The 25,115-nt window shown below is 30.1% G+C and overlaps 5 protein-coding genes across 13 annotated transcripts in view; 1 reads left to right on the forward strand and 4 right to left on the reverse strand.

Annotated features, from left to right (window-relative positions):
* LOC108907463 (myocyte-specific enhancer factor 2) overlaps window positions 1–1,671 on the reverse strand; it is a 47,665-nt gene extending 45,994 nt beyond the window's left edge. The window contains exon 1 of the mRNA XM_018711156.2: window positions 1,115–1,671. The gene's annotated coding sequence lies outside the window, so the exon portion shown is untranslated. The remainder of the gene's footprint in view (window positions 1–1,114) is intronic.
* Window positions 1,672–3,507: 1,836 nt separating this feature from the next.
* LOC108907452 (MAP7 domain-containing protein 1) lies at window positions 3,508–14,192 on the reverse strand. 8 transcript variants are annotated; one of them, XM_018711138.1, is made up of 11 exons: window positions 14,057–14,191; window positions 13,556–13,612; window positions 12,032–12,070; window positions 8,244–8,750; window positions 6,464–6,907; window positions 5,102–5,552; window positions 4,546–5,023; window positions 4,252–4,494; window positions 3,948–4,162; window positions 3,781–3,887; window positions 3,508–3,724 (listed from the first exon to the last, which is right to left on the reverse strand). In XM_018711138.1, exons 1-11 carry the CDS (start codon window positions 14,100–14,102, stop codon window positions 3,711–3,713), a joined length of 2,601 nt encoding a protein of 866 aa, XP_018566654.1. In that variant the 5' UTR covers window positions 14,103–14,191; the 3' UTR covers window positions 3,508–3,710. The 8 variants fall into 8 exon arrangements, with proteins under 8 accessions (XP_018566654.1, XP_018566653.1, XP_018566652.1 ...); XM_018711137.1 differs by having other exon boundaries at window positions 3,508–3,887; window positions 8,244–8,747; XM_018711136.1 differs by having other exon boundaries at window positions 3,508–3,887.
* Window positions 14,193–14,678: 486 nt separating this feature from the next.
* LOC108907381 lies at window positions 14,679–15,861 on the reverse strand. Its single transcript, XM_018711037.1, has 3 exons — window positions 15,507–15,861; window positions 15,021–15,304; window positions 14,679–14,971 (listed from the first exon to the last, which is right to left on the reverse strand). The coding sequence occupies exons 1-3, from the start codon at window positions 15,724–15,726 to the stop codon at window positions 14,828–14,830; spliced, it is 648 nt and encodes a 215-aa protein (XP_018566553.1). The 5' UTR covers window positions 15,727–15,861; the 3' UTR covers window positions 14,679–14,827.
* Window positions 15,862–16,330: 469 nt separating this feature from the next.
* LOC108907401 (deoxynucleoside kinase-like) lies at window positions 16,331–17,394 on the reverse strand. Its single transcript, XM_018711065.1, has 4 exons — window positions 17,141–17,394; window positions 16,953–17,086; window positions 16,751–16,869; window positions 16,331–16,692 (listed from the first exon to the last, which is right to left on the reverse strand). Exons 1-4 carry the CDS (start codon window positions 17,306–17,308, stop codon window positions 16,433–16,435), a joined length of 681 nt encoding a protein of 226 aa, XP_018566581.1. The 5' UTR covers window positions 17,309–17,394; the 3' UTR covers window positions 16,331–16,432.
* A 710-nt stretch (window positions 17,395–18,104) lies between these two features.
* On the forward strand, window positions 18,105–25,046 carry LOC108907469 (alpha-1,6-mannosyl-glycoprotein 2-beta-N-acetylglucosaminyltransferase). Of its 2 annotated transcripts, XM_018711169.2 has the most exons (7): window positions 18,105–18,300; window positions 18,828–19,250; window positions 19,307–19,548; window positions 19,692–19,998; window positions 20,649–20,756; window positions 23,002–23,216; window positions 23,317–25,046. In XM_018711169.2, exons 2-7 carry the CDS (start codon window positions 18,852–18,854, stop codon window positions 23,525–23,527), a joined length of 1,482 nt encoding a protein of 493 aa, XP_018566685.1. In that variant the 5' UTR covers window positions 18,105–18,300; window positions 18,828–18,851; the 3' UTR covers window positions 23,528–25,046. The 2 variants fall into 2 exon arrangements, with proteins under 2 accessions (XP_018566685.1, XP_018566686.1); XM_018711170.1 differs by lacking the exon at window positions 20,649–20,756 and having other exon boundaries at window positions 18,106–18,300; window positions 23,317–25,043.
* Window positions 25,047–25,115: the final 69 nt, after the last annotated feature.

The following is a 25,115-nucleotide window of genomic DNA, read 5'->3' on the forward strand; positions in this document are numbered from 1 at the left end:
ATATATATATATATATCGCGGCGTACAAGTCCAGAAACACGGTGCAGATCAAATTGTGAAACTGACGATAACGATGCGTAAATCGGTGTTTCGCAATGATTTATTTTGTTACTTACGCTTACTACGATGCGCACGCCTCTGGTACTCTGATCAATTGATCATTATGCGAGCTCTAGCTCTAGTTATGTCATTCAGTATAAATAGTGAATACCAATTTCTATACCTGTTTCACTTTTTATATAATCGGCAATTAGTAAATATAAAAACAAGACAGAACATGAAATGGCTTTGAGTGGGAAAAATCTTCGGTTAGCATTGTTAGCACCAGTTGTAGTGGGCTTAGGAATATCTCGTTAAATATTGAATTACCATGTCTATCTCCGTTTTCAAAATATTTTCTCTTATACGCTTGCTGCCAAATAAATCTATGTCAAAAACTTATGCAGACAGATATCATTGACAAATAAATTTATTAGGAGATGGAAAAATAATTTCGAAATTGCAAATACAGAGTTCCTATGAAATTTTGTTGTTCATATAAGAACAAACTACGTATAACGGAAATGGAATATGGTATTTTTTTGAACTATTCAACAAAACATTGAGATGTGGAAAGTAGGAACTATGGTAACCTTTGTCTGAATATATAAATGAAGTGAGATTTGATCATATTAAAGATTTAGATTTACTCTAATTAAAACGATATAAGCCAAAAAAAACCGTATTTTTATTTATTTTCTGTTAATATCTTTAAGAGTACACAAGATACAAACAGATATCTTTTACCGATAAATAATTTTTTTTACACTGATAAAAAAATAAGTTGCAAGTCAAACAATTATAGTCTCAGTCTCTTTTTAAATTACCCTTTCGACAATATATGTGGGATTTGTAATACTACGTAAATTATGGTTCAGATTTAAGGTCAAAATATAGAGAAGATATCTGGAGAAACTTTTAAGGTATCACAAAAAATATATTTACCGACTTCAGAAATGTATGCAACACTTTTTTCCGAGACAATTTAGGGCCACCCTGTATATGACAGCTAAACTTATTGGGACCAGTGACGTACGAAAATAACTAACAAAAGGCGAAGCTATTGTAAACTTACCTTATTTGAAACGTCACAAGATTCTGCAACAGTAGGAGTTAAATACTGGCTGGGTTAATTTGATGCAAAAGCAAATAGTTTACATTTGCGTTTGCAAACAGTTGGAGATTAATGAGTTTTCTGTTGAACGTCAAATATGGGGATATATTGTTAGTAAAACTTTTGTTTGCTAAAATTGATATTGTTATACAAGTCTGCTATATGAACAATCGAGAAATTTATCCAATACTTCCACAAGTTTAACGATCAACCAAAAATTCAACGTGACGCTATACTCAACGTTGAGTTTGGATGTTTGAGATTTCAAACTCCAACCGGTTGAAGTTTACCACTTGCAAACGCAAGCGTACTATTTATTGCAATCACATGAGCGTAAACGCAACCAGTACGACCACTACCAGCACAGCACAACGCTACATTCAAAATTTGTGGAGTTGATTCCTGCACGTCCATTTCCATTTTCTTTTATAACCTCAAATCACAGCACTGCATACACTACACTCATTTTAAATCGTTCTTACAACGTTTTCGCGATTAAAATGACGTATTAAAATCAAATTAATTACAATTATCACTACAAACTGACAGCCGAGAAAAATAAGTTTGGTATGTTATACGCGACATAACGGAACTGGAATCAGTAGAATCGTTTCATAGAACAATGGAACAAGAAAGAGTATTAGTCTGTTCGGCGTACCTGCTCCGTTCTAGTTCCACCTACTCTTCTGTGGCTGTTTTACATAAACATTTTTACTAATGTAGTAATTAATTCATAGAGGGTTTGATTTTATATTGTTCGAAACTTTTTTGAAACAAAAATAGTTACTACCAAATAATTAAAAATAACAAAAAAATTAATACATTTTCTGCAAATAAATACCTTCGCTATTTATTTGTTGGTACTTAATGAACAAATTGACGAAAATTAGTGTTGCATACAGGCTCAAGTGTATTGTCCAATTTATATGGAACAATAAGTATACTGTTGTCACGGACAATATTTTTGTAGATATTAAAAATATGCATATTAGAACTTTCACCCTTTAGTTTTTTTAAATTTTGATTATTATACAGGCAGTTCCCATTTTACAGAACCATATGTATACTAAAACCTATCTTGTTTAAAAATGAATTTTATTTTGTAGTATAGGGATGAATTAATAACAAAGAAGTCATAAATAAATTTTACATTTATTAAGCAATTTTAACAAGCATTTACAGAAATGTAATTACCACATATTTGTTATTGAAGGTTATAATTTTTATTTGTATTTTATTATACCTATAATTGCCTCCTTTTGGTAATTTAATTAGGATAATTATAAAAAGTACCAGTAAATGAAAGTGATCTGCGACAAAAAATTTTAAGCTTATAATATCTGAATATATCTTTCATATCAATTTTGGTTTAAATATGTACGGCCAGTGCTTCACATAAATATGACAAGGAAGCTGAAAACAGATTTTAATTTTTAATTTTCAAAAACCCGTTTTCCATTGTTAGTGTCCCCACTTGTATCAACCTAGTAACCGGGTTTATACAGTTGAAAGATTTACTAGGCTCGCTCAACAATGATGAATAGTTTTGTATAGTTTGCACATGAATTTGAAGATTAACCATTTATACTAAATAACAAAATTACCCTTTTCCGCGATTAATAGGATTTTATTATTTTCAAATAAAAACCAATAAAAAACATCAATTCCCTTAATAAAAAATCATTAAAATGCAGATGTCATAAATTACAACTACAATATTAATAAGTCAAACGTGTCCCAACAGTAGAGTATAATAATATTACACAACAATTTAACATACAATCAAGATGACTAGTACAGACCGAGTTTGTAAAAAAAAATGGAAGAGGTCATTTGCAACCAAAAGCAATCCTAATACTGAAAATCACATTGCTTTTGCAGCCAAAAATTTTACATTATTATAGGTACACTCTCAGTCATTATGTAACCAATTATTATTTAAAAGTTGCCATATTTCTATGCACCTATCACTGCCTATATACATTGCTCCCTAGTAAAAAATTGTTTGCAACACATTTATTTGGGGAAAAAGGCAACCACATTTTTATCAATCTACAGACTTTTAATAATCAAATATATACATACTCATATATATATTTGCAGTTTCTGCATTTTTAAAGATAAATTAATATTATTTAATGAATATGTTTTGTAAAATATAGAAATATAATCAATGTTCTTTTAAAAATGAAATAATTTTTGTGTCGGTAAGTTTTTGTAGATTACTTTGTGGATACGATTTAAAGTTGCCTTCGGAGAACTGTAGTCTGATTTTGCTGAAGCTGCTCTAGTTTTTGTCCCAAAATAAATGTTTTCAGATAATCTCGAGGAAATAGGTATTGCACAAATGGACATTTTTGGGAACAAATGATAAATCTTTATTAATCTTTGGAACATCTTACAAAAACTTGTACTAGGGCTGTATATAAGCGCTCACTTTAATAGAGTGTATACAATCATGCATAATATATCAAATAAGTTAGAATAAGGGCATTTCTATGTATCAATTCAATTAATTAAATTATTATATAATTATATATAACTACAAATTAGTTTCTCACATCAATGAATCTGAAAAATACAGATAAATTTTTTTCTTCAGCTATTGTTATTACACACAAAATTACCATACTGTTGCGTATCCTGCCACGAATTATTTGAATTTATAGTATCAGTACTATTCATTGTTTCTATCGCAACCGTATTTGCATTCTTTACTATTTCCGCTGGAATTCTAAAAACAAATTCCATTCAAAATTTACACCGATATAAAAAGTATCACAAATATACCTACATATTATCAACAATATCCACGTCTTTACCATTTTTTGTTGTACCGTTTTCTTGCTGATCAACAATTTTTGTTCCATTTACCTTATTCTCCTCTTTCAACTTATTATCATCGTTCTTTTTATTTTCTTCATTTAATTTTTCCTCCACGTTCAACTTATTTTCTTCGTTCACCTTATTTTCTTCTTCAGACTTATTCTCATTTTTATCATCTGTACTCTGAAAAATCACCAAAATTTTTAAAAATCGTTCTAGAATTTCAAAGACAGAAACTAAATCCAATACTTTATTCAATAAAATGCAATAACCTGTTGTGATGGTAAATTGGCATTATTCTTCCCTCTGGTACGGAGCATGATAGCTTCAACCCTTTTACGTCGTGCTTCTCTCTCTTTCTCTTCATTCTTTAGCCTTTCCTGTAGTTCAGCTTTCTGTCTTTCAGCATCTTCTCTCGCTTTCTTCTCCGCTTCTTCTTTCAATAACTTCAACCGCTGTTCTTCTTCCCTCTTTAACCTTTCCTCTTCCTCTCTCTTCTGTGCTTCTCTAATTGCCTAAAATAATATAAATAACAGCACATTACAATAATGTTGTAAAATCAATACCTCTTTTAATCGCTCTTGTTCTGCTTGTCTCTGTAATTCTATTAACTGCCGTACTTGTTCTTCTTCTCTTTGTTGTCGTTCCAGCTCAGCTTTAGCTTCGGCTTCAATACGCAACCTTTCTAACTCAGCTTGTCTTTCTGCCTCCTCCCTTATTAATCTTCTTCTTTCGGCTAAAGCAGCCTTTGCTTCTTCTTCGGTATTAATACGTACTTTTGTTATGGACGTAGTCATTTCGTTATTTTCTGCATTTGTCAGGTTATCCGTTGTTATTTCCTCTGCAGTTACGGTTTGAGGATCTGCCTTTACTTCTTCAGTCTTAATCTCCTCCCTTTTTTCTTCTTTTTCTGTTTTAACTTCTAAAGGTTTCTCTTCTATGACTTCTGCTGCTTTCAAATCTGTCACGGGTTGTTCTGATACTTTCTCTGCAACTAATCCTATATCACTCTTTTCAGAGTCCGGTACATTTTCTTCAGAATTTCTTAAAGAAAAAACAACTCTCAGTAATGAAAGCCAAGGAAACACAAACGTATTAATTTGTTTTGTTTTAGAAACTTACTCCTTAGTAACACTTGGCTGTATTGGTTGAACCTCTTCTGTTTTTTCTACTTTTTCTGGAGGACCGTCTTCTACTGTTGGCTTCTGCTGGATTACAGGTGCTGTATCGGGTGGTTTCTGTTGCGCCTCATCATTCGCCGCCTTGTTTACAACATTCTGTGCTACACTGACACCTATCTTCTCTTTCGGAATGCTATCTACAGGCGACTTAATTTTATTCTTCAACTGGGATTTCTCGTGTGTTCTACTTATAGATTTCCTTGTTTTAGGAAGTGGTGGTTTGGTTTCCGCTGATTTGTCTGAATTTTTTAGGTCGTGGGTTATACCAGTAACAGCAATGCTAGCAGGTCTTGGTCTCCTCGGTGTAGCAGCTGGACGCCTGCTGACGCTTACCGAACTCGTTACACTATTTGTGCTCTGCTGACTAAGGGAACTGCTTGGTCTTGATGATGCTGTACATTAACCAATATATTTATTCAATTATTTTTACAACCGTGTCAGTGGCAAACCTTGAAATTCCAGTTGTTTTATTTAGATTAAGAAAATATTTTAAAATATGTATTATATATGACCACTTCAAGGCTTGCAATGATTATAAGCATTACATTAAAGTGCATACAAGTTTTTGCGAACTGTAATAATTTTCGCAAAATGTATTTTAGTATATTAGTCTTTAAGGCAATTTAGCATAAAAGTGTTAAAAATCATTTCTATTAAATCGTTCGTCATTTAGAGGGAATAATTTTGGTAAAATATTCAAATTATTTATACATATAATTTTTAACATTTAACAGATTGTCCCCTCCTAATGAGGTTTACTGATTATATATTTTAATATCAGTGAAAATTCCATCTACACCTTGTTCTAAAAATCTTATTTTATATTTAGAGGAATACGTGATGAGCCATCACCAAAATAGCTATAGCTTTTACACAATGTTCACAGCAGTTAGTATCACATTCAACTGTTATAAAGGCCATAAATTGTACCAAATACCTGCCACCAACCTTCTCCAAGTATTTTGAAAGCTCCTGAGCGACACACTAATAGGGATATGTAGAATACTGTAATGGGCAAGTCGAGATTATGAAATAATAAAGGATTATATGTCTCCTCAAATGTGTCTCTAAATTTCATTGCATCCTGTAGTTCGAAAAGAATTTAGATCCATTCTACTAATCATTATATTTTTAAAAACAATTTGTTAAACACATCTGGTGTATATTTAAATCAAATTTACTATAAAAAAAATGGTTTGAATTTGAAACGCATTTGAAGGATATTAAATTTTACAGGGACAAAACTTTATTATTTCATTGTGACCAAGTGTGAAATGACTGTACGATGTAACGATAGACGTACCCTCGCTGCAATTAGAGGACACGTGTAATTTCTGCTCCCTCAATTGAGTAGTGCGCGTGGTGCGCGGTGCCGAAAGGGCACCATCGCCCGACAAATGGTGCATGCTGCGGCTGTCGGCCTTACTCAGTGGTCTCCTAGTTGGTGACGGTCCTGACTTACTTACGGCTAAGTGGCTCATGCTACGGGTAACAGAGGAAATGCGAGGGGAGGACAAAGGCCGGGGGTTGGGGGAGGTTTCAGCCAGCGAAGGCAAATCGGGCCTCCTGCGCGGCTTGGCAAGCTGGTCTAAACGCGACATTGAGTAAGCCCTACCTGGTGAGTGGTTCAGAGATTTTCGAGACGAGCTGAACGACGAATCTCTAGACGGAATGGTAGGCACGAGGTCCGTACGCCTGCGGCCTGTATATCCACTCGCACAACCGGCTGGTGTTATTGGTATGCTACCTGCAATAAGAAATGTTTGTTATAAATATAAAAACTCCTATGTCTCGGAGCTTCCTAATTATAATAAGATTTATATCAAATTTATTTATAATTGCATTTAATACATTTTGGTGGTGATGTTAAATTTACAACACTCAGTATAATTCAACCTGTTCCGGTTTTCTCTATTTTTCTTTTAAGATATACTAAATAAAATGTCAAGTAGGTGACCTCATTTTCAATTAGTATTAATTGGACATTATTGATAATCAGACGTTCATTTCCAATCATTGACTGCCACCTAGTTTCTTTCAAATTACTGGTCACAGTTTTTCCTATTGTGTCAAATGTTAAATAGATCAGACTTAGTCTAATATAATAATATGAATTTATAATACATATAACAAATATATTTGTATAATAATAAACATTACTCTTAAGCTTTTCAAATTCAACCATATAATTAATTTATACAATTTAAAAAATACTTTTATTATTTTACAGCTTGTTGCAGAAAAGTAAATAAAGTTTTTTATCAAATTTAAAATAGATACTACAAATCTACAAGGGCAAGGGGTTTGTACTAAGTGTTTAAAATTAAAATTAAAAAAAAATGCAATATAATGGAAGAAATGAAAAGCTAAATTATTATATAAATATAAGCATAAATTAGTACATTCAAATACACCAATAAGTCATACTATTAGACAAACTAAGCATTGCATTATAACCAAATAAGTTGGCACTATTTAACCTGCATCAAAAACGCAGTTATATAAAATGCTATCTCTAATCCTGAACAACCTCAAACAGCATGATAATAAAATATGATTTATGATATTTAATGCTGGGTAATGAAAATATTCTGCAAATATTTCCACAACAATTTTCATGATTCCTATGTACCATTTCTTGTCAAATTTATGTAATTGTTAAAAAATTTTATCCTCATTTATCTTTGATAGAAACTGCTTGAAAATAAAAAAATAAATAAATAAATAAATAATAAAATAATAATAAAATAAAATAAAATAAAATAAATATTTACACAAATAGCCAAATTAATATAATTATATGCTTGTCCGAAATTTCCGCACTGAAATATGACAACGTTCAATATTCACGCAAAATAGTCTCCACCTCTTTTTATATAACATTCGTTACATTACTCAAATGACTCATACATATTTATCTTAAATAGGGAAGCAGTACTAACAATTGCAAAAAGAATCGCGATTAGTCGCCATTTTTTTTTTTGTAATTCAACATTCCACGCGAGGAATAAGTTAATTTTTAATTTATGTGAAATCTGTAATCCAGAGGGATAAAATTGTTAGATCACAAGCTGAATACTAACTTTCGCCAGATCGTTCAAGTCCGGTGGCTGATGTAGCCCTTTTTTTGTTTCCGACGTCCAGATCCCTTTCAGACTGCCTTCGAGTCAACGAAGAAGTCGAACACGTGATATTCTGTATTGAAGTAGCTCTCCTCTGACCCCAAAAGGAAACTGACAAATCCGTTGGATCTAGCATCCTAGGCGTGGAAGAACCGAAAGCAAAAACAATGTTACTCTTTTCATTTCGTTTCTTAGCTTCGATTCTTTGTTCTCTTTCTTGATTTCTTCTTAGGATGGATTCCAATCTGTCTCTTTCCGCGTCGTTTATTGCTCTTTTTCTCTCTTCCACCTGTTGCCGTCTAACATCGTCCCTTGTACGAAGTTCTTCTAGACGCCTTCGTCGCTCTTCTTCTTTTTGTTCTTTGAATCTTTGTGCCGCAAGAGCTTGTGCTTTGATTTCCTCCAGTTTCTTCTGCCTTTCTTCATTTTGACGATCCTTTACGCATCGCAGCCTCGCCTCTTTATCTGCTGAAACAAAAAATGTTTTAGAAAACCAACCTTAAAGTGATATTACGCAACACTAGTCACTGTAAAATAAAATAATGTCCTTTTAAATATTAATTGGTGCTAATGAAGAAGTGAAAAATTGCAGCAATGACTGATATTTGGCGGAAACTGCCTATGTAAATTTTAGCGTAATTATCTTATTGGATTAAATTAAATTAAAAAAAAATAACAAAATGCCAAACTTGAAATACTTTATCTGATAGATACAAACTATATAAAGTATGTATTACGCTGCAAATTATAACCCTATATTTATATATATAAAAAAAAATAATTTTAATTTTGATAATTATAATAACCGTATTTTCTTTATAACCTTTCCCATTTTTGTAGATTTAAAAATGACCATGGCGATAAATTTTGTGAGCACGTGACGTCGTCATATTGATTTGATAGTTCCTTTTATAAAAAATAGTTCAACTCCAATTCGTACAATTGAACTGAACTTTCAACGCATGTAATCTAAAAAACAAAAATGTTGCGAAAATTTAGCAAAGTAGCATCGTTGATTTGCAGATAAGGCTTGCTATATGAAGTTTTCAGACTCACGGAATCTTGATTGATTAATAAAGCAAAAGCTTAAGAGGATCCTACACGATGTTCGTATTCGTCTACAACTCATAAGCGGATTGATCGTATTCAGACCAGACAGTTACAAAATAAATGTCAAATAGCGTAGTATCGAATCGTAATGACTTTTGTTCAATTGTTAATTATTGAAATTATATCTGTTATTCATTTTTTTTTGTTTTAAATAATAAATAAAGTTGGCATAATCGAATTTATTTTGTCCATGACAGCACGGTGTCGGCATTGTTTTAGTGTCTGATCTAAGTATTGTGAATTCTAACACTACTACATGTAAAAGCAAAACTGAGTGCCTGAATAAAATTTTTAAATACTTACCTATATAAATAATATGCAATTAAAAATAATATTTTTTATTTCACTTTTTCAGTATTGCCAATTCACTCAGTTCAATATTTAGACACTATCAACGAACCTGTCGCGTAAAAAATTGATATTGATAAACAGAATTTGATGTAAGCCTATCTACAAAGAACGATGCCCGTAATTTGAGAAATTTTCTAAAAATACGCCTGGCCGTGAAAAATTTAAATTCTTTTCAAAATAGTCGCTGACCGTTTTCTTCGGTTCAGCTATGTTCAGTATGTAGCAGCCTATTTTTAGCTTAAGACCCAAGTAGATATAGAAGTAAAAGCATAATGTGAATGCTCCGATGAAGTTAAAATACATAACTGTATAACGGAAACTATAATGTAACTTCACGGCAAAGCTATAAATACATAAATATGGGGCTCTCCATAATAAAAAAAATAGCGCAAAACGGGAAGTGAAAATATGTGGTACCACTCAGTTTCAAAATAAAGCCATATCATACAGGACGATAAAAATTTTTATTATCATCGACTTATCAAAGATTAAATTCAATGGTATATAACATGAAATTTATTCTAGAATATAAATTTCTGGATATAGACAGTGAGTAGCAGTCATCACATCACGTCCGCAATGGAAAAAATAGTATTATAAACAACTCGACCCGTCACTTTTTTAAAATAGTATTTATGTCAGTCGAAAATCAATTGAAATTTTTATTTATTAACCATACTTGATAAAACGGAAATTATAAAGTATATAAAGAAATACCCAACATATATTTAAAAATCAAGTTATTAATAACTTGGATATCATAGCAAGTCTATCATTTTATAGGTATTTTCATAAATATTAATATAAAACATAAAATTTGCAGTTGCTGCTCGGATAAAAATGGGAAATTCGAATTTATAATTAAATAAACGACGTTGTTTTAAATAGAGTAAAACAAAAAAGCTAAGAGAAAAGTAAATATTTTCCGACATTTATTCCTGAAAGAGTTTATTAAACCAGGAATAAAGTATATATGATAATTCGTAAATGCCTCTAACCCCATTTTTTCCATCGTCATCATATTAGGAAAAAAAAATAAACAGCCGTATTTTATATAGGTATCGTATTTTCACCGCCCTGTACATTCATTTCACACCAGTGCATAGAAGTTAATATAATTATAATTATATAATATACCGCCGTGTTCACGTGATATTTATAAGATTTTATAACCTGACCATCATTTTATATGTTACAATTTTAAATTATTTATAATATTTTATTAAACTATTTTATGTTCACTTTGTAGTTATGTAACTAAGCTTGTATTTTCAAACCTATTTTTCATGTATTATGTTTTTTTTAGGTAATCGTTTATTGTTTCTCCTGCCCTTTAATTGGATTTGTATCTGTCTGGGCAGCTCTGTACTTCAAATAAATAAATAAATAAATATTTATGTATTTACAATTTATATGAATGAGGATTATTTTACAAAAGGGCAGGTTTTTAGGATTTCCTTGAATATTTCAATGTATCAGATGTATGAAATTATTCAGAAGAAAATTTACAAGGCAAAAGTGAAATATTCAAGATCCTCTAATATTCTACAACTTCGACGTTTTTATACACAATAATGTTTTTTTTTAATCAAGAGATCTTGAATAAATCTAAATTCATTGTTCACCGTGACCCCTAAGATATGGTTGTACGCCTACGAAAATTATTCATAATTTAACATATATTAAAAAACATTACATAACACTTCTCTTGCAAACAAAATAATAAGGAAACAGGCATGGTTTGTGTCTAGGCAAGTTTACACAAAGTTAAAGAAAAATAAAGCAACACAAATTCGCAAAAAAACATTTTATTAGTTATATTGAATACCTCGAGAAAATGTACTGTTCTTCAAAAACATGATTAAGAAAACATATTTACTAAATTACCTAAGACAAATATTTTATATGAATTATTTGTAGGTAATATAAAACGTTTCAGTGGATACAGATCTAGTGAATTTCGTGACCAATAGCTTCCCAAGTAATAGTGCATACAAAATTTACGTTGTGACAAAACTCATTACTACCATTTTGATTTCAAGGTTGTCACTACAGTTTATAAACTAGCATTTAGAGTACCTATGCAATTAGTTGTGCTTTAGGTATAATAGCATCAATACAAATTCGAGCTTAGTATTTTTTGTAAGTCATTATATTAACTGTACTGAAAAAATTACTATCATGATTGTATTTTTAGAGATGTACCTAAATCATATAAAAATAAGTGTTACACCTATTCAGAACATAAAAAATAAAATACCTACACCAGTCATTATATGACATCTTACCTATAACTCGGAGGCCCTTTCCTTTGCCACTGGTCATCACTAGAAAGGTATGAAAATTAATGTAGGTACCTGATTTTCAAAAAATTGGAAAGTCTTCCATCTAAATTTGCTACAAAAATACTAGCTAGTTGTGACTAGAATTGGCACTAGGGATACATTTTTGTTATATACAGGATGATTACAAATAAAAATCACAAATAAATGCCAATATTAAATTAGATACATTATTTAGCACACATTTCTTGAATCATCCTGTATATTTATATTAAACTCGATATTAAAGAATAAATTTCAAAACTTCTCCCTATAATCCTCTCAATCGTACTATTAAGAATTAATAAAACTGATCATAGAAAAAAAGGCACGGAAAAAATCTGCCGATTCTGAGTATGCCCAAAAAATATGTTCTATATTTCTCAAGTGCTAGGTGAAGAGTGAAATTTCGTTAGTCATCATCTTCATTTACTATTCCTATTTATTTAATATGTGATCGGCAAAGTTATATTCTGTTTACCACAGTGTGCAATTTAGGGTATTATAGACTTTAATAATGATAAAAACTGAGCTTATCATTAATCAAAATAATAATGTATCTAAAAATAGGAGATGGTACACATAATTCACTTTTCTGATGAGTATATTACAGTTTTCATAAACACTAAATGTTTTAGTTAATTTCAATAGATATTCACATTCAAATATGTATTCAAAATTTAATAAATGGTATTATAAAATATACATACAGTACACCGGTCATTTCTGAGGCTTCAAGTAATCATTCAGGGTTCAAATATAATCAAATATATTATTAAAACAAAACAAAATTTAGTTGCTAAAAATATAGATAGGTATACAATTAAGTACAATAAATAATGCACACAATCACAACAATACATATTAGTTAATGTATTAGTAAAACAAACTACATAAAGCTTATAACACACATTAATTATCATAAAAAATATGTATTCATTTTTAAAGCAATGTGAAATAATCAACTACGTACAATTTTTTTTACATTTGACATTCTGTATGTTATTTTTTTCCATAGCTTTTTTCTACATTTAGTTCTAAAAAATTTAAATAGTAAAATTTAAGATTTTTGAAAAAATAGTTATATTTTTTGAGTACATATTTATTAATTAAATGTTCCATGCTCAAAGATATTTCCTTGACATCCTTTTGTTAATCAATCAGTCGTAAAGTATGATAAATATTTCTTAATTTTTCAGCAATACCTATGTAAACAGAAATACTTACAAAATGCTCTTCAAGTGTTATAAAGATATTGATAGGTAAGGGACTTATACATTGTTAAACCCTTTCAATTAATTGCAGCTATATCTTTAAAAAACTAGAAATAAAATAATTAGATTTATGACAGACTGATAAATTCACAGTACAATTGGAAATAAAATTGCATTTTGTGTTACAAGAGTCTTTCCTATCAGTTCTTCCTTTTGCTATAATGCACTAAACAGTTATCACAATTATAACAAATAAAATTTATGTGCAGTAACTCACCCAAGTCTATTTCAGGAGGTTGCCTCCTTGTGTGTGCTACAACCTGGTCCATTACCACTAATGAAAATAATTGACAAGTTTACTACACACCCACACTAATACATTGATATAAATATACTATTAAAAACCATACACTTCGTTGTATCCTTTTTTTTACTTAAACATAACCTTTGTGCAGACGTTTAACTTGCAATAAACTAAATTTTGAAATGTGTAATCAAGATTAAAAAACGTATTTTTGCTGGCGAATTCTATGCTAGAACAACTAGTGTTGATGGCATTTGAAAACAATGCCAACATGCATCTGCTATATAAAAAAATAGTTACAAGTACAAATAAACATGCACCTACAATATTTTGCAATAAATTAGGATTCGTAGCACCCACAGATGGTGGACTTTTTTAACTTATATAACTATGATTCACTAATACAAGGATGTATTTGTCACGTTTCAATACAATACAAAAGCGGGTTGCTTGGTAAATATAACTGAATCTAACCTGGAGTTTTGGATTGTTCGAGAATATCTCGTCCATTTTCTGCCATTTTATCTCACACTACTACAAACCACCACTCGCAACACGCGTCAAAGACATCACAATTCACATACCAATACGAAGAACAACTGACATTTGACGTTTCAAGTTCCCACAAACTACTGTAGATGTCGCTAACTAATTATATACCATAGAGTACCTAAAGCTTAAAGCTATTTTTCGCGAACAATTAATATAACAAAATTATTACTGGATAATATAAATTAATAACTATTAATCACATTAAGACGATTTAAATATCAACATATTTAAATTATTAGCAGATTATATAATTATAACATATATAAATACATAATTGTCTCATAGACATACAAGTATTAGATCATAAATTTTAAATTATTTTATGGAAATACCTTGATAAAGATAACACATGCAGCCGCACCGTGATGTTTTGATTACAATTAGTAACAGAAATAAAACAATTAAATTAAATTATAAAAATGTTCATTAAATTTTTACTAAGCACTGGTATTTATAAAATTATATAATATCCACTCAAAAACAGAAAATATATTTATTTTGATTACATATCAGGATAAAATATACAATAAAAATATAGATAATATATATATGAATTATTTTTATATCTATTCATAAAAATTATTTCAACAATTTCTATAAAAATATAAATGTGTATTTTATTAGTGATCGTTTTATTGCAATCAGTCCAAAAAACCAAAAGAAGTTACGACACCTTCCGGAAAGTCTTTAATTTCATATATTCGAACTATGTTGCCTTTCAGACCATCTCTTTACCACATCTTTTTGATTTTGACCCCACAAAATACTTGCCAAGTTTCCTATTGTCGCTTTAGTTGGCTCATTTCTGTACCAATCCAAAAGTAACTGATATATCACCTAAAAAAAAATATGCATATATGTTATATAAATTATAAAAACAAAGTACCTCCTTAATCCCGTAACTGTTGTTGTTGATGAAAAACTGTTCAATTTGACCATCTGAAAAGTTTAACACTCGTCCAATATCTCGCCACCTCTCATCTATATGTGTAGCAACAAATGACAAGTCTTCTTGTGTTAACGGATTCGGGTTATTCCTTAAAATTTTTATAGCACTAGTTTCTATTATATCTGGCTTCTCAGTTTTTTCACATCTATTAAGATTGTATGTAACTTTGGCACCAACGTGGATATCGCTTGAATTATTTATGTTTATTATACTAGCGCACGCTGAAAAATATCATTTACTTAACGAAATGAACAGGAATATGACATTTAATTATATTAAGTGCAATTTAATTTTAATTTACTTATACAAGTGCTCAATACAAAACTATTTGGTATTAAAAAATAATGTATTTGTTATATAATGTTTAACACATCACATCTATACCAAGTAGACATTTTGTATTTTCTTACAAAGGTTACTGACCTGTAGGGGGATTTCTCCTTTTCATATTAGTAAATCCCCGACTTTTTGTTTTCCTAGAGTGAGCGCTGCTATTATTAGTATTTATTTCTTCAAACCGACTTTCTTTGTTATCACTATCATCACTTGAATTTTTTCGAGAATTTTCACTTCCGTCTCTAGGAGGACTTGGTAGAGCATCTGTTGTAATATCGTCGCTTTTCTCTACATATCGGGAAGACATGTTTACCAAATTTTCTAAAATAATTAATTAGTTTCTAAAACAACTCCCACAGAGCTATTACAGCGCTCATAAAACGGATAGCACCATAAACAAAGGACGTATTTGAGATTGGGAAATTTATGCTAATACAATACATAATACAAACAACCCATTACGAATTTTTGTGGTTAATCCTAACAACCATTTAGTAAGCAATATAACCTTTTTTTGAGCTTACCAAAACTCCGAGCTCCGAGTATGTTTTAGCTTTTCTAATGCAAACAATAAATAAAGAAAACATATATATGTACATACACAGATAAATGAAGTATCTGCTTTGATAAGCTAGTAATTTTACCCAAAATAGCCGTCATCTCATATATCTGCACGAAAACCGAGTATGTATTTTAGTCACCGAGTTCAACCAAACAAATTGCCATGTAACCATGATATAAAAACGACTTAATTTTCTATGGACGAACTTGACAATATAACCTTCAAAATATCTTAATGTTTCTTATTTATTTATTGATAATGTTTTTGTGATCTTATTGAGTCATTGTAAGGTAACATAAAAAAAAATTAAGGTAAAAACTGCTAACAATATATTCTAAAAATGGCAATATATAATATAAATGAGTCTTAACGTTGTAGAAATTAAAACTAATAAAGTATTTGAAATGTTAAGGATAAAAATAAAAAGACGAGATCATATTAAATTCCTGAGTTATCCTTGAACGGAGATCGGAATATCATTGAAAATATGGTAGTGACATTTTTGGTACTCCTCTTCTATTGATGATTTATCGAGGTCAGCGTTTAATACTATTACAGGTGCTGGACAGTAATGCAAATTCTTGTAGAACAACCACTCCTCATGAATATTATGTAATTCCCTGAGATAGTCAATTGATATAAATTTTTCTTCCACACGACTCCTTTCAATTATACGTTCATAAGCAATTTCTGGGCTGGTTCGTAGATATACTGAAAAATAGTCACTATCATGCCACTGACACACCAAGTTAGAAATAAGCATATATACCTATTAAGTCTGCTGCGGTATTAGGATTATTAATTAACCATTGAAAATGTTCGTCAATCACCGCAGCTGAAGCTTCTGAGAGAATATTGTCACGCCTCATTTTCTCTACGAAGCAGTACCTAAAAAAAATGTTTTGTATACATGCGATCTAACAGAAACGATTATAGTTCTATATAAAAAATACTTTGTAATATTAACTCACTTAGCACTATATACAGATCTTTCCATTAGTTTAATGGGGTGGGAGGAACGATGACAGTGATGTTGTAGCATCGTTAGCTGAACATACGACTGAAAGGTGAAACTCCACTTTTGTGAATCCTCGTACATAAGTCCCTTTTCAAAAATAAACTATAGTTAAATATTTTCAAAATGACAATTAGTTTTTACCAATAAATTATGACCATCACAATTTCTCCAAAGCTCAATTGGTTCTGCAAGAACAGACACATTTTGATGGCGATCAAAGTAATTTAAAAAGGTTGTCTTTCCACTGCCTATATTGCCTTCAACAAGCACTGTAAAGGGGCGACTTGTTCTCCTACTTGAATTAAACATGCTTTATATAACTAATTTACACAAATCTGAACCAGCAGTAACAGTTAACAGTTCTTGTTGGCACTTTTTCTGACCACCAATTTATTTGCCGCCAAAAAGAATACATCATTGCCAGTATGCTTTCATATTTACAGAGATTTACAGTAGAAATTTCACATTTTGTCCAAATTAATAAAATAGTACTTTATGCTATATATATATAAGATATTTAGAATCTAAAATAAACTCTAATATTATCATTTAAAGACATATTTTCGCATATTTTTTTGTTTATTGTAAAGAACTGGCAACATCGAAGAAACTAGGTTCGTAAACCAAGTGGTAGTAATAATTAGAACATATACTATATGGGGGATATACCGCATGTTAAAAAGTGTAGACGCTGTAGAAAGAAAGAGCAATAGTTTGAGTACTCGTTATTTCTCTCTAATTGTTGAGGAAAGAGTTACATTGGCCAATCATATGCCTGTGTGAGAGAAAAAGATAATAACCAAAGTATCTCTTTCTCTCTCTATCACTCGTCTACAATGTTCCCGTAACCATTCTTCCTCCGTGTAGCACATGTATAACAATTGTAACCATGTTGTATCATTACAGTTGATTATAAATTGGTTAACTGGTTGCTTTTCATGTAACCAAATTTTATTACTGATTGAGATCCCTGGTAGATTTTACCTGCTATATAGATTACAAATGATCTTACTAAAACTGTACGATTTATAATATTAGTAATAGCAAATAATTAATATTCTTTTATAGAGGCAGTTTAAAATTTGTGTGTCGAGTGACTGGTTGAGGGAAGTATGTTGGTGTTGCGAAAAATTGTTCCCATTACATGAAGAGTAAATAAATGCATTTGTGAAATGTGATAATTAAGGATTGTTGAAAATATATATTATTTAAAAAAAATCATTATCATGTAACTAAACACCATTAGGAAATATGGGATGTACTGACCGCAGCAATGTTTGCAAATAACTGTTCGTTGCCAGGTTAGTACAGATGATAATTGTTTATTACTACACTTTACATACATATATATGATGTTTATAATAATTTTATGATTTAATTAGGTATTAAATACTACATTAGATTTCAGAATTGTTTAGCTGTAAAGATAAAAGTTCTATGAATATCTTTTTGTGATATAAAGTCGTTGAAACTATTATAAGCATCACCTATTCTGCATTTCTTTACATATAAATTTAAAATTTTAACGCAGTTATTAGTAAATAATTAGTTTTACCGTTTTGAAGAGGTTACAAATTTAACGAAAATGTTTACTTTCTTTCTGAGGCCAGTTAAATAATTATAGGCATTAAGGAAGAAAACTGATCATTAGATATTATAAAGCTGTGATGTACAGGGTGTGTAGCCTGCCCCTATTAATTATTTTTCATTGCTGCAAATATTTCTAATGCAAAAATTTGTGAATGTAGAGTATAGTAAATTTAATTAAAAATATTACCGTAGATATAAATGATAAAAATAAAATTTTTTGTAATTAAATCTTTTATAGGTTCCTTTTAATTGGATATGCCATATGATGAACAGTGGAACTAGCCAAATATGGCGTCGCAGAACTGGTACAGCATGGATTCGTGTTGGATTAATTGTTTTTATAGTGTTTTTTATATGGCTTCAATTGAATTTCCTAAGTTTCGGTGGATCTACACCACCATACATAGAAGTAAATGACTCAAACGCAGCAATACTTAGTATGGTACCAGCAGTTCTACACAAATTTTTATCACCTAAGCCGAGAAATTTTACCAGTGCCATAAGTTTAAATGGGACACCATACAATAATTATATTTATAAATATGCGCCTAATATCTCTGATATTAAACGAAGTATTGCACAATATAACTTGCAGCAAGTAGTTTACAACGAAAACATCTTTGGGCCCCTGCAAAGTGACTCTGTCGTTATTGTTATACAGGTAAAAGCAAATGTTTTCGAAAGATATACATACATATTAATTTTCTGTTATTTCAGATACATGATCGCATTACATACCTGCGTCATTTAATTGTAAGCCTGGCCCAAGCACGTGGTATATCTCAGACACTGCTTGTATTTTCACACGATTATTACGATGAAGAAATGAATAGCTTAGTACAAAGCGTAGACTTTTGCAAAGTTATACAAATATTTTATCCTTATTCCATACAAACCCATCCACATGAATTTCCAGGTGAAGATCCTGGAGATTGTCCCCGTGACATGAAGCGTGAACAGTAAGTTTATTTTATTATTTAAAGCATGGTGGTTTTTTGGGTAGTTATGCTGTGGCTTATGTACCTGTTTGCTGTTAGTTACGGAATTACATAACTAGTTTATTATATTGTTTCAATGCAAAGGAATAAATTATTTTTTATAGGGCAATGTTAAAGAAATGCAATAATGCATTATATCCCGATCTGTATGGTCATTATAGAGAAGCAAAATTCACACAAACGAAGCATCACTGGTGGTGGAAGGCGAACCGTGTTTTCAATCAATTAGAAGTAACAAGAAATCACACTGGATTAGTTGTATTTTTGGAAGAAGATCACTATGTTGCTGAAGATTTTATACACATTTTAAAATTAATGGAGAGACGTTGCAATGAATCGTGTAAACACTGCAACATATTATCTCTAGGCACTTATTTAAAAACATATAATTATTATGGAGATTCCAAAAAGGTATTGTTGATTTGTTTTATAGAAACATACATATAGCTGCTTAAATATGCTGTACCGTATTTTTCATTGATGTTTTTTTTTTTAAGTAATTCGTGCATTTTATTCGTGATTAAAAGTAGCTATTTAATCGGGGGTGTTAAATATTTCTGTTTACTACTTACTTTAATAAGTTATTCATTATTTAAAATTTTTCTGGTGGAATAGCTATTTTCTTACAGGGTGTCTCAGTTTGTATTATGTACAGTAAGTACTTATCAATGTATTTGAGTGGTAGCTTTTTCATTAATTGAAATAAAATTGTTTGCGACGGAATAGTACTTGCATATTTTTTAAATGTTTCACACTACTGTCACAAGATGTCAGTTTGGTGTGAAAAGTAATTTGTGATTTTTTAATAAGAATAAATTATTTCATTTATTACGGAGGACAGAATGACATTGTACACAAAGATTTAATATTCAACAACCTGTGCGGCATTCACTATGATAAAAGCTAAATTCTTTATCAGCTTTGCTAATTTTAAGAATTTGTCTTTTAATGGCTCATCTAACTAACTTGAACGCATAAACGTGTATGTATTTATAAATTTTCATGAATCATCTTTCTTGGGGACACCCTGCCCGTCATTGTACATATGTTGTAAATTGCAGAAAGAGGCTTTGCGCGCTATTAAACAACAGTTTATAAAAAATGTGGGGCAAGTTCATCCATCCTGGACATTTCAAGTGCTGCCATCCTTATATCAGCACTCACAAAAGGTAGCTTAGCTTGCCTCTATACTGCTTTTGCTGATTGGTATTTTATTTTTAGTAGAAAGTTGATTTGTTACGATAATTCCACTCAAACATGATCTATCTTTTAGCTCCAAAATTAGTCAACAAATCAATTTTGGCTTGATCTACTGTTTTCTTTGCTTTCAGGTTTGCTTTTCACTCTTAATTGCTGACAGTTTACTTTATTATAGATTATATATAAAATTATAAACTGATATTTTTTCAATTTGCTGTTTTGTATCAAATTTTGCATCGTGTCTGATTGATTGTTAAAAAAAATACAAAATACTTTTGCATGATTACTTTTTCTAAAATCATGGACGTACAGGATGTCCGGGAGGGAATGGGCCATACTGCAAGGATAGTTTCATTATATAAAAATAAGTTAGTTTAGATCAAAGATATTATAAAGACACTCCATTTTATCTACTATGAAAAAGGTATACCTACCTATCGAAAACTTGTAGCAGAAAGGTTTATTGAAATTTTTTACTACAGACATCAGTTACGGACAGACGAGTATTTGGGAGTATTTTAATACAATTAAACTTCACTCTTTTGCTAAATTTGCAGCTAAAATATATAATTTTTATGGTTTAGACCAACACATCTCTATTAAAAAGTTAGTGTCTACTTAGATGTAGTATACAAAATGAATTCACAAGGTTATATCCCGCATTGACTTTTGAATATGATTAGTAGGGTGGCCCAAAAAAAAACGAATATTTTTTTTTCATGTCGGCTTTGGATTTGGGGATTGTCTCATTTCTGTGGTGCGTTTTATGTTTGTTTATTAGGGTGGCCCAAAAAAAACGAATATTTTTTGTGTCTTGTGAAAATATGTTAGGGTATCAATTTTTTTTAGAGGTCACTCAAGATTTTTAAAACCCCAAAATCGTCAAAAATTGAATTTTTTTTTCCGTTATTTTATCATTTTCTAGGTTGAAAAAAATCACGATTCTGAAAATTTCAAATCGGTATTCTAATTTCTAAAAATTATTTTAACTTTAAAAGTAATGTACCTAAAATGTTTTCGAGCGACCTCTAAAAATAAATATCAACGAACTAATAATTTTTTTTATAATTTGATGAACAAAAGAATAGAAATAAATCACGAGACACTTAAAAAATTTCTTGAGGCAAAATTTACTACCGCACTGTATCAAATATTTATAATTTTTTAATTTTTTAAAATTTAAGTCGTGATTTATTTCTATTCTTTTGTTCATCAAATTCAATCAAAAAAATTATTAGTTCGTTGATATTTATTTTTAGAGGTCGCTCGAAAACATTTTAGGTACATTACTTTGAAAGTTAAGATAATTATGAGTGACCTTTAGAAATTAAAATATCGATTTGAAATTTTCAGAACGGAGTTTTATTTCAACCCAGAAAATGATAAAATAACGAGAAAAAAAATTTAAAAAAAATCAATTTTTAACAATTTTGGAAATTTTTAAAAATCTTGAGCGGCCTCTAAAAAAATTTCTTTTGAGCTCATTTTATGGGGGGCCTCTTAAAACATGATAAACTAACATGTTTTCACAAGAGACACGAAAAAAAAATATTCGTTTTTTTTGGGCCACCCTATTGATTAGGTTGGTCAAAATCATAAAAAATGTTTAAATCAGTTGCTAATTTAGTAAAACACTGATATTTAATTAAACCAGAAAACCCCCAAATACACAGGTGTCAGTAACTTGTAACTAGTATAAAAAATTTGAAAACCAAGTTTCTCTGGAATGTGACACAAAAAATATATCTTTTTTTAAACTAAATAAAGTAGTGTGTCAGAAAATCTTGTAACTTGATCTAAATCGATTTAGACCTAAGGAAATTACCATTGTAGTATGACCGATCCATTTCTGGACACCCTGTATATTGCCATCTTGTTCACTAAGAAAAGTAATTAATTTTATTAAAAATAAAAGTATTACTTCAGTAGAACTATATAAATACTGTTTTTTTTTTTCAGATTCTATAATAAAAATAAATCTATGCTTTTGCATTTTAGATTATGAAATTTAATACTTATATTTAATACACTTTTGATTTGTAGATGAGTAATATGTACATATACGTATTTATACAAAATGTTATTTGCTTGAAAAAGCATGATAGGTAAAACGTTCAATTGAAAATGGAAAGCTGGGTACATTTTTTTATTTAGTACACAAATTGATAAGTTTTGTAGTTCAGTATTCAATCAATATTTTGTCATTTATTTAAGGTTGAAATAACGCCTTGGATAAGTAGCAAGCATAATATGGGAATGGCTTTTAATCGTACGACATGGATGCAAATCATTGAATGCGCCACCTACTTCTGTAAATATGACGACTACAACTGGGACTGGTCTCTGCAGCACATATCCCAAAATTGCTTGAAACAAAAATTACATGCTATGGTTGCCCGAGGTCCTAGAGTCTTCCATATTGGAGAATGGTAAAAACTTTTTGTCTTAACTTAAAAATATTTAAACACAGAAATTTGTTGTAAAGTGACAATAAACAATAACAGAAAATAAATTAATATTATTTTTCAGCGGTGTGCATCATAAAAAGAACAACTGTGAATCAACATCAGTAATCTCGAAGGTTCAACAAGTGCTTAAATCAGCGAAAAGACATTTATATCCAGACAATTTGATATTAACCTATACAACTATATTAAAAAAGACTAAACTTAGGAAAGGAAATGGGGGTTGGGGTGATAGGAGGGATCATAAATTATGTATGGGTATGACTATAAGGTAGTCATTTTACTTCGTGATTCTTTTAATAATAAAATTATTTTATAGGAAAAAAAAAGTATCTTAATAGTAAGACGAAAAAAATCAAATTATTTATTTCATTATGAGACTGCTGAAGTGTAATCGTATTATTTAATATCTACTATTACAACATTAAATTGTTTTAATAATTTTTAGCTATAGTATTAACTCGAACATTGTTTTTTTCAATATATTTTGCACTTGCAGCACTAAAAATGTATGTGAACATAGAAAAAGAGCACAAACTCTAGTTCTAATAAGTAATTGTACAAATACAATTTTCTGTGTATAAAAGTACCCTAACGTATGTTAGGTGTCATCTTTGTCTCGAAACTTGATAGACCCATTGGCCTAATTTACTTCAAATACTCGATTAAATCCTCAATTTTACATTACTCGAATATTTTTCATTTAACGGAGTACAGTTATTATACTAACTGCAGGTATGAATTTTCTCAATTTTTTCTTTTGTCTCGTTGAATAAAATAGATATGAATTACATTTAAGGTCAGCCAACTTAAAACCAAAAATTTTAGTTGGCAAAGGGAAAATTGGTGCCATGTTCATAAAACATTAATTATATTGCAACGAAAATGTACAGTGCATTTTTTATGATTAATTTTTTTCAGTATTTATTCAACACGATTCGATTTTTCCCCCTTTATTATATAAAATACTGACGGTGTAATTATTGTGTATTTTTATTTTTTTTATTGCAATTTTAAAACATCTAGTCGATTTTTGGTGCAACACAAAGAGAGAAAGACGAAGTGCATATTTTAATATTAGTTCAGCGGTATTTAAAGGGTGCCAATTTTGAGCCCAATACGTCCATCTTAGAAAAGTGTACTGTCCTCCTTCTTTAGTATGCTTATTACAAATATGACCTCCGTTTTGCTGTAAATTGAGCCGTTTCAGAAATAGAGAAAAAACAGAACGCACGCACTATAACGGAAAAGCGACTCGCAGGAGGCATGATATTTTCTGTATATTATAGATTTAGACAAGGCAAGTCCAGAAGCCATTCATGGCTAGTGTCTTTGCTAGACCAAGTATTACAACTTCGTACACTTTTCAAACTTGGACCTTGTAGGCCCAAAGTCCCGTAAGACTTTGGCACCTTTTTTTGGGCTAATATTTTTTATTTTTAATTCAAATTTTCTTTCTCTTTTTGACCTACGTTCTCAAAATGCAAACAGCTAAGTAAGCTAAGAGATTTTAAATGTACGTAAAAATTCATGTGATTTTGATTGCCATAATTTGTAAAAAGCTTTTACTTACCAGTCTTTTTTTCAAGTATATATGAATGCGTTAGATATTTAATTTCATACATATAAGTATTATATTTTGTATCAAGAAATGTTACATTTTCAAAATATTTGTTTCTTTAATGTATTGATTATTGACCTTATACTTTTTTTATTATGTTTAACCATACATCAGATATTTTCTATTACCCAATCAATTGTTATTGTTACGTTTGTTTTTTAAATACATTTTTAATATACAAAAATTTTTCTTTTCCTCATTTTAATGTCAAACTTTCTCTTAAGAAAACTCAAGTTAAATAA

The sequence above is a fragment of the Anoplophora glabripennis genome, unplaced genomic scaffold, assembly GCF_000390285.2.
Source record: "Anoplophora glabripennis isolate ALB-LARVAE unplaced genomic scaffold, Agla_2.0 scaffold5, whole genome shotgun sequence".
In the NCBI taxonomy this organism is placed as follows: Eukaryota; Metazoa; Arthropoda; class Insecta; order Coleoptera; family Cerambycidae; genus Anoplophora; species Anoplophora glabripennis.

Coding starts and splice junctions, on each gene's coding strand:
- LOC108907452 (XM_018711136.1), bottom strand. CDS start 14,102: ATGGCAGAAAATGGACGAGATATTCTCGAACAATCCAAAACTCCAG. Junction 13,613..14,056: donor CGAACAATCCAAAACTCCAG/GTTAGATTCAGT, acceptor TATTTTCATTAG/TGGTAATGGACCAGGTTGTA. Junction 12,071..13,555: donor ACCTCCTGAAATAGACTTGG/GTGAGTTACTGC, acceptor ATACCTTTCTAG/TGATGACCAGTGGCAAAGGA.
- LOC108907381 (XM_018711037.1), bottom strand. CDS start 15,726: ATGTCTTCCCGATATGTAGAGAAAAGCGACGATATTACAACAGATGCT. Junction 15,305..15,506: donor AAGGAGAAATCCCCCTACAG/GTCAGTAACCTT, acceptor GATATTTTTCAG/CGTGCGCTAGTATAATAAAC. Junction 14,972..15,020: donor ACAGTTACGGGATTAAGGAG/GTACTTTGTTTT, acceptor ATTTTTTTTTAG/GTGATATATCAGTTACTTTT.
- LOC108907401 (XM_018711065.1), bottom strand. CDS start 17,308: ATGTTTAATTCAAGTAGGAGAACAAGTCGCCCCTTTACAGTGCTTGTT. Junction 16,870..16,952: donor AGATCTGTATATAGTGCTAA/GTGAGTTAATAT, acceptor CATTTTTTTTAG/GTACTGCTTCGTAGAGAAAA. Junction 16,693..16,750: donor TACCGCAGCAGACTTAATAG/GTATATATGCTT, acceptor ACTATTTTTCAG/TATATCTACGAACCAGCCCA.
- LOC108907469 (XM_018711169.2), top strand. CDS start 18,852: ATGATGAACAGTGGAACTAGCCAAATATGGCGTCGCAGAACTGGTACA. Junction 19,251..19,306: donor CTGTCGTTATTGTTATACAG/GTAAAAGCAAAT, acceptor CTGTTATTTCAG/ATACATGATCGCATTACATA. Junction 20,757..23,001: donor TATATCAGCACTCACAAAAG/GTAGCTTAGCTT, acceptor CATTTATTTAAG/GTTGAAATAACGCCTTGGAT.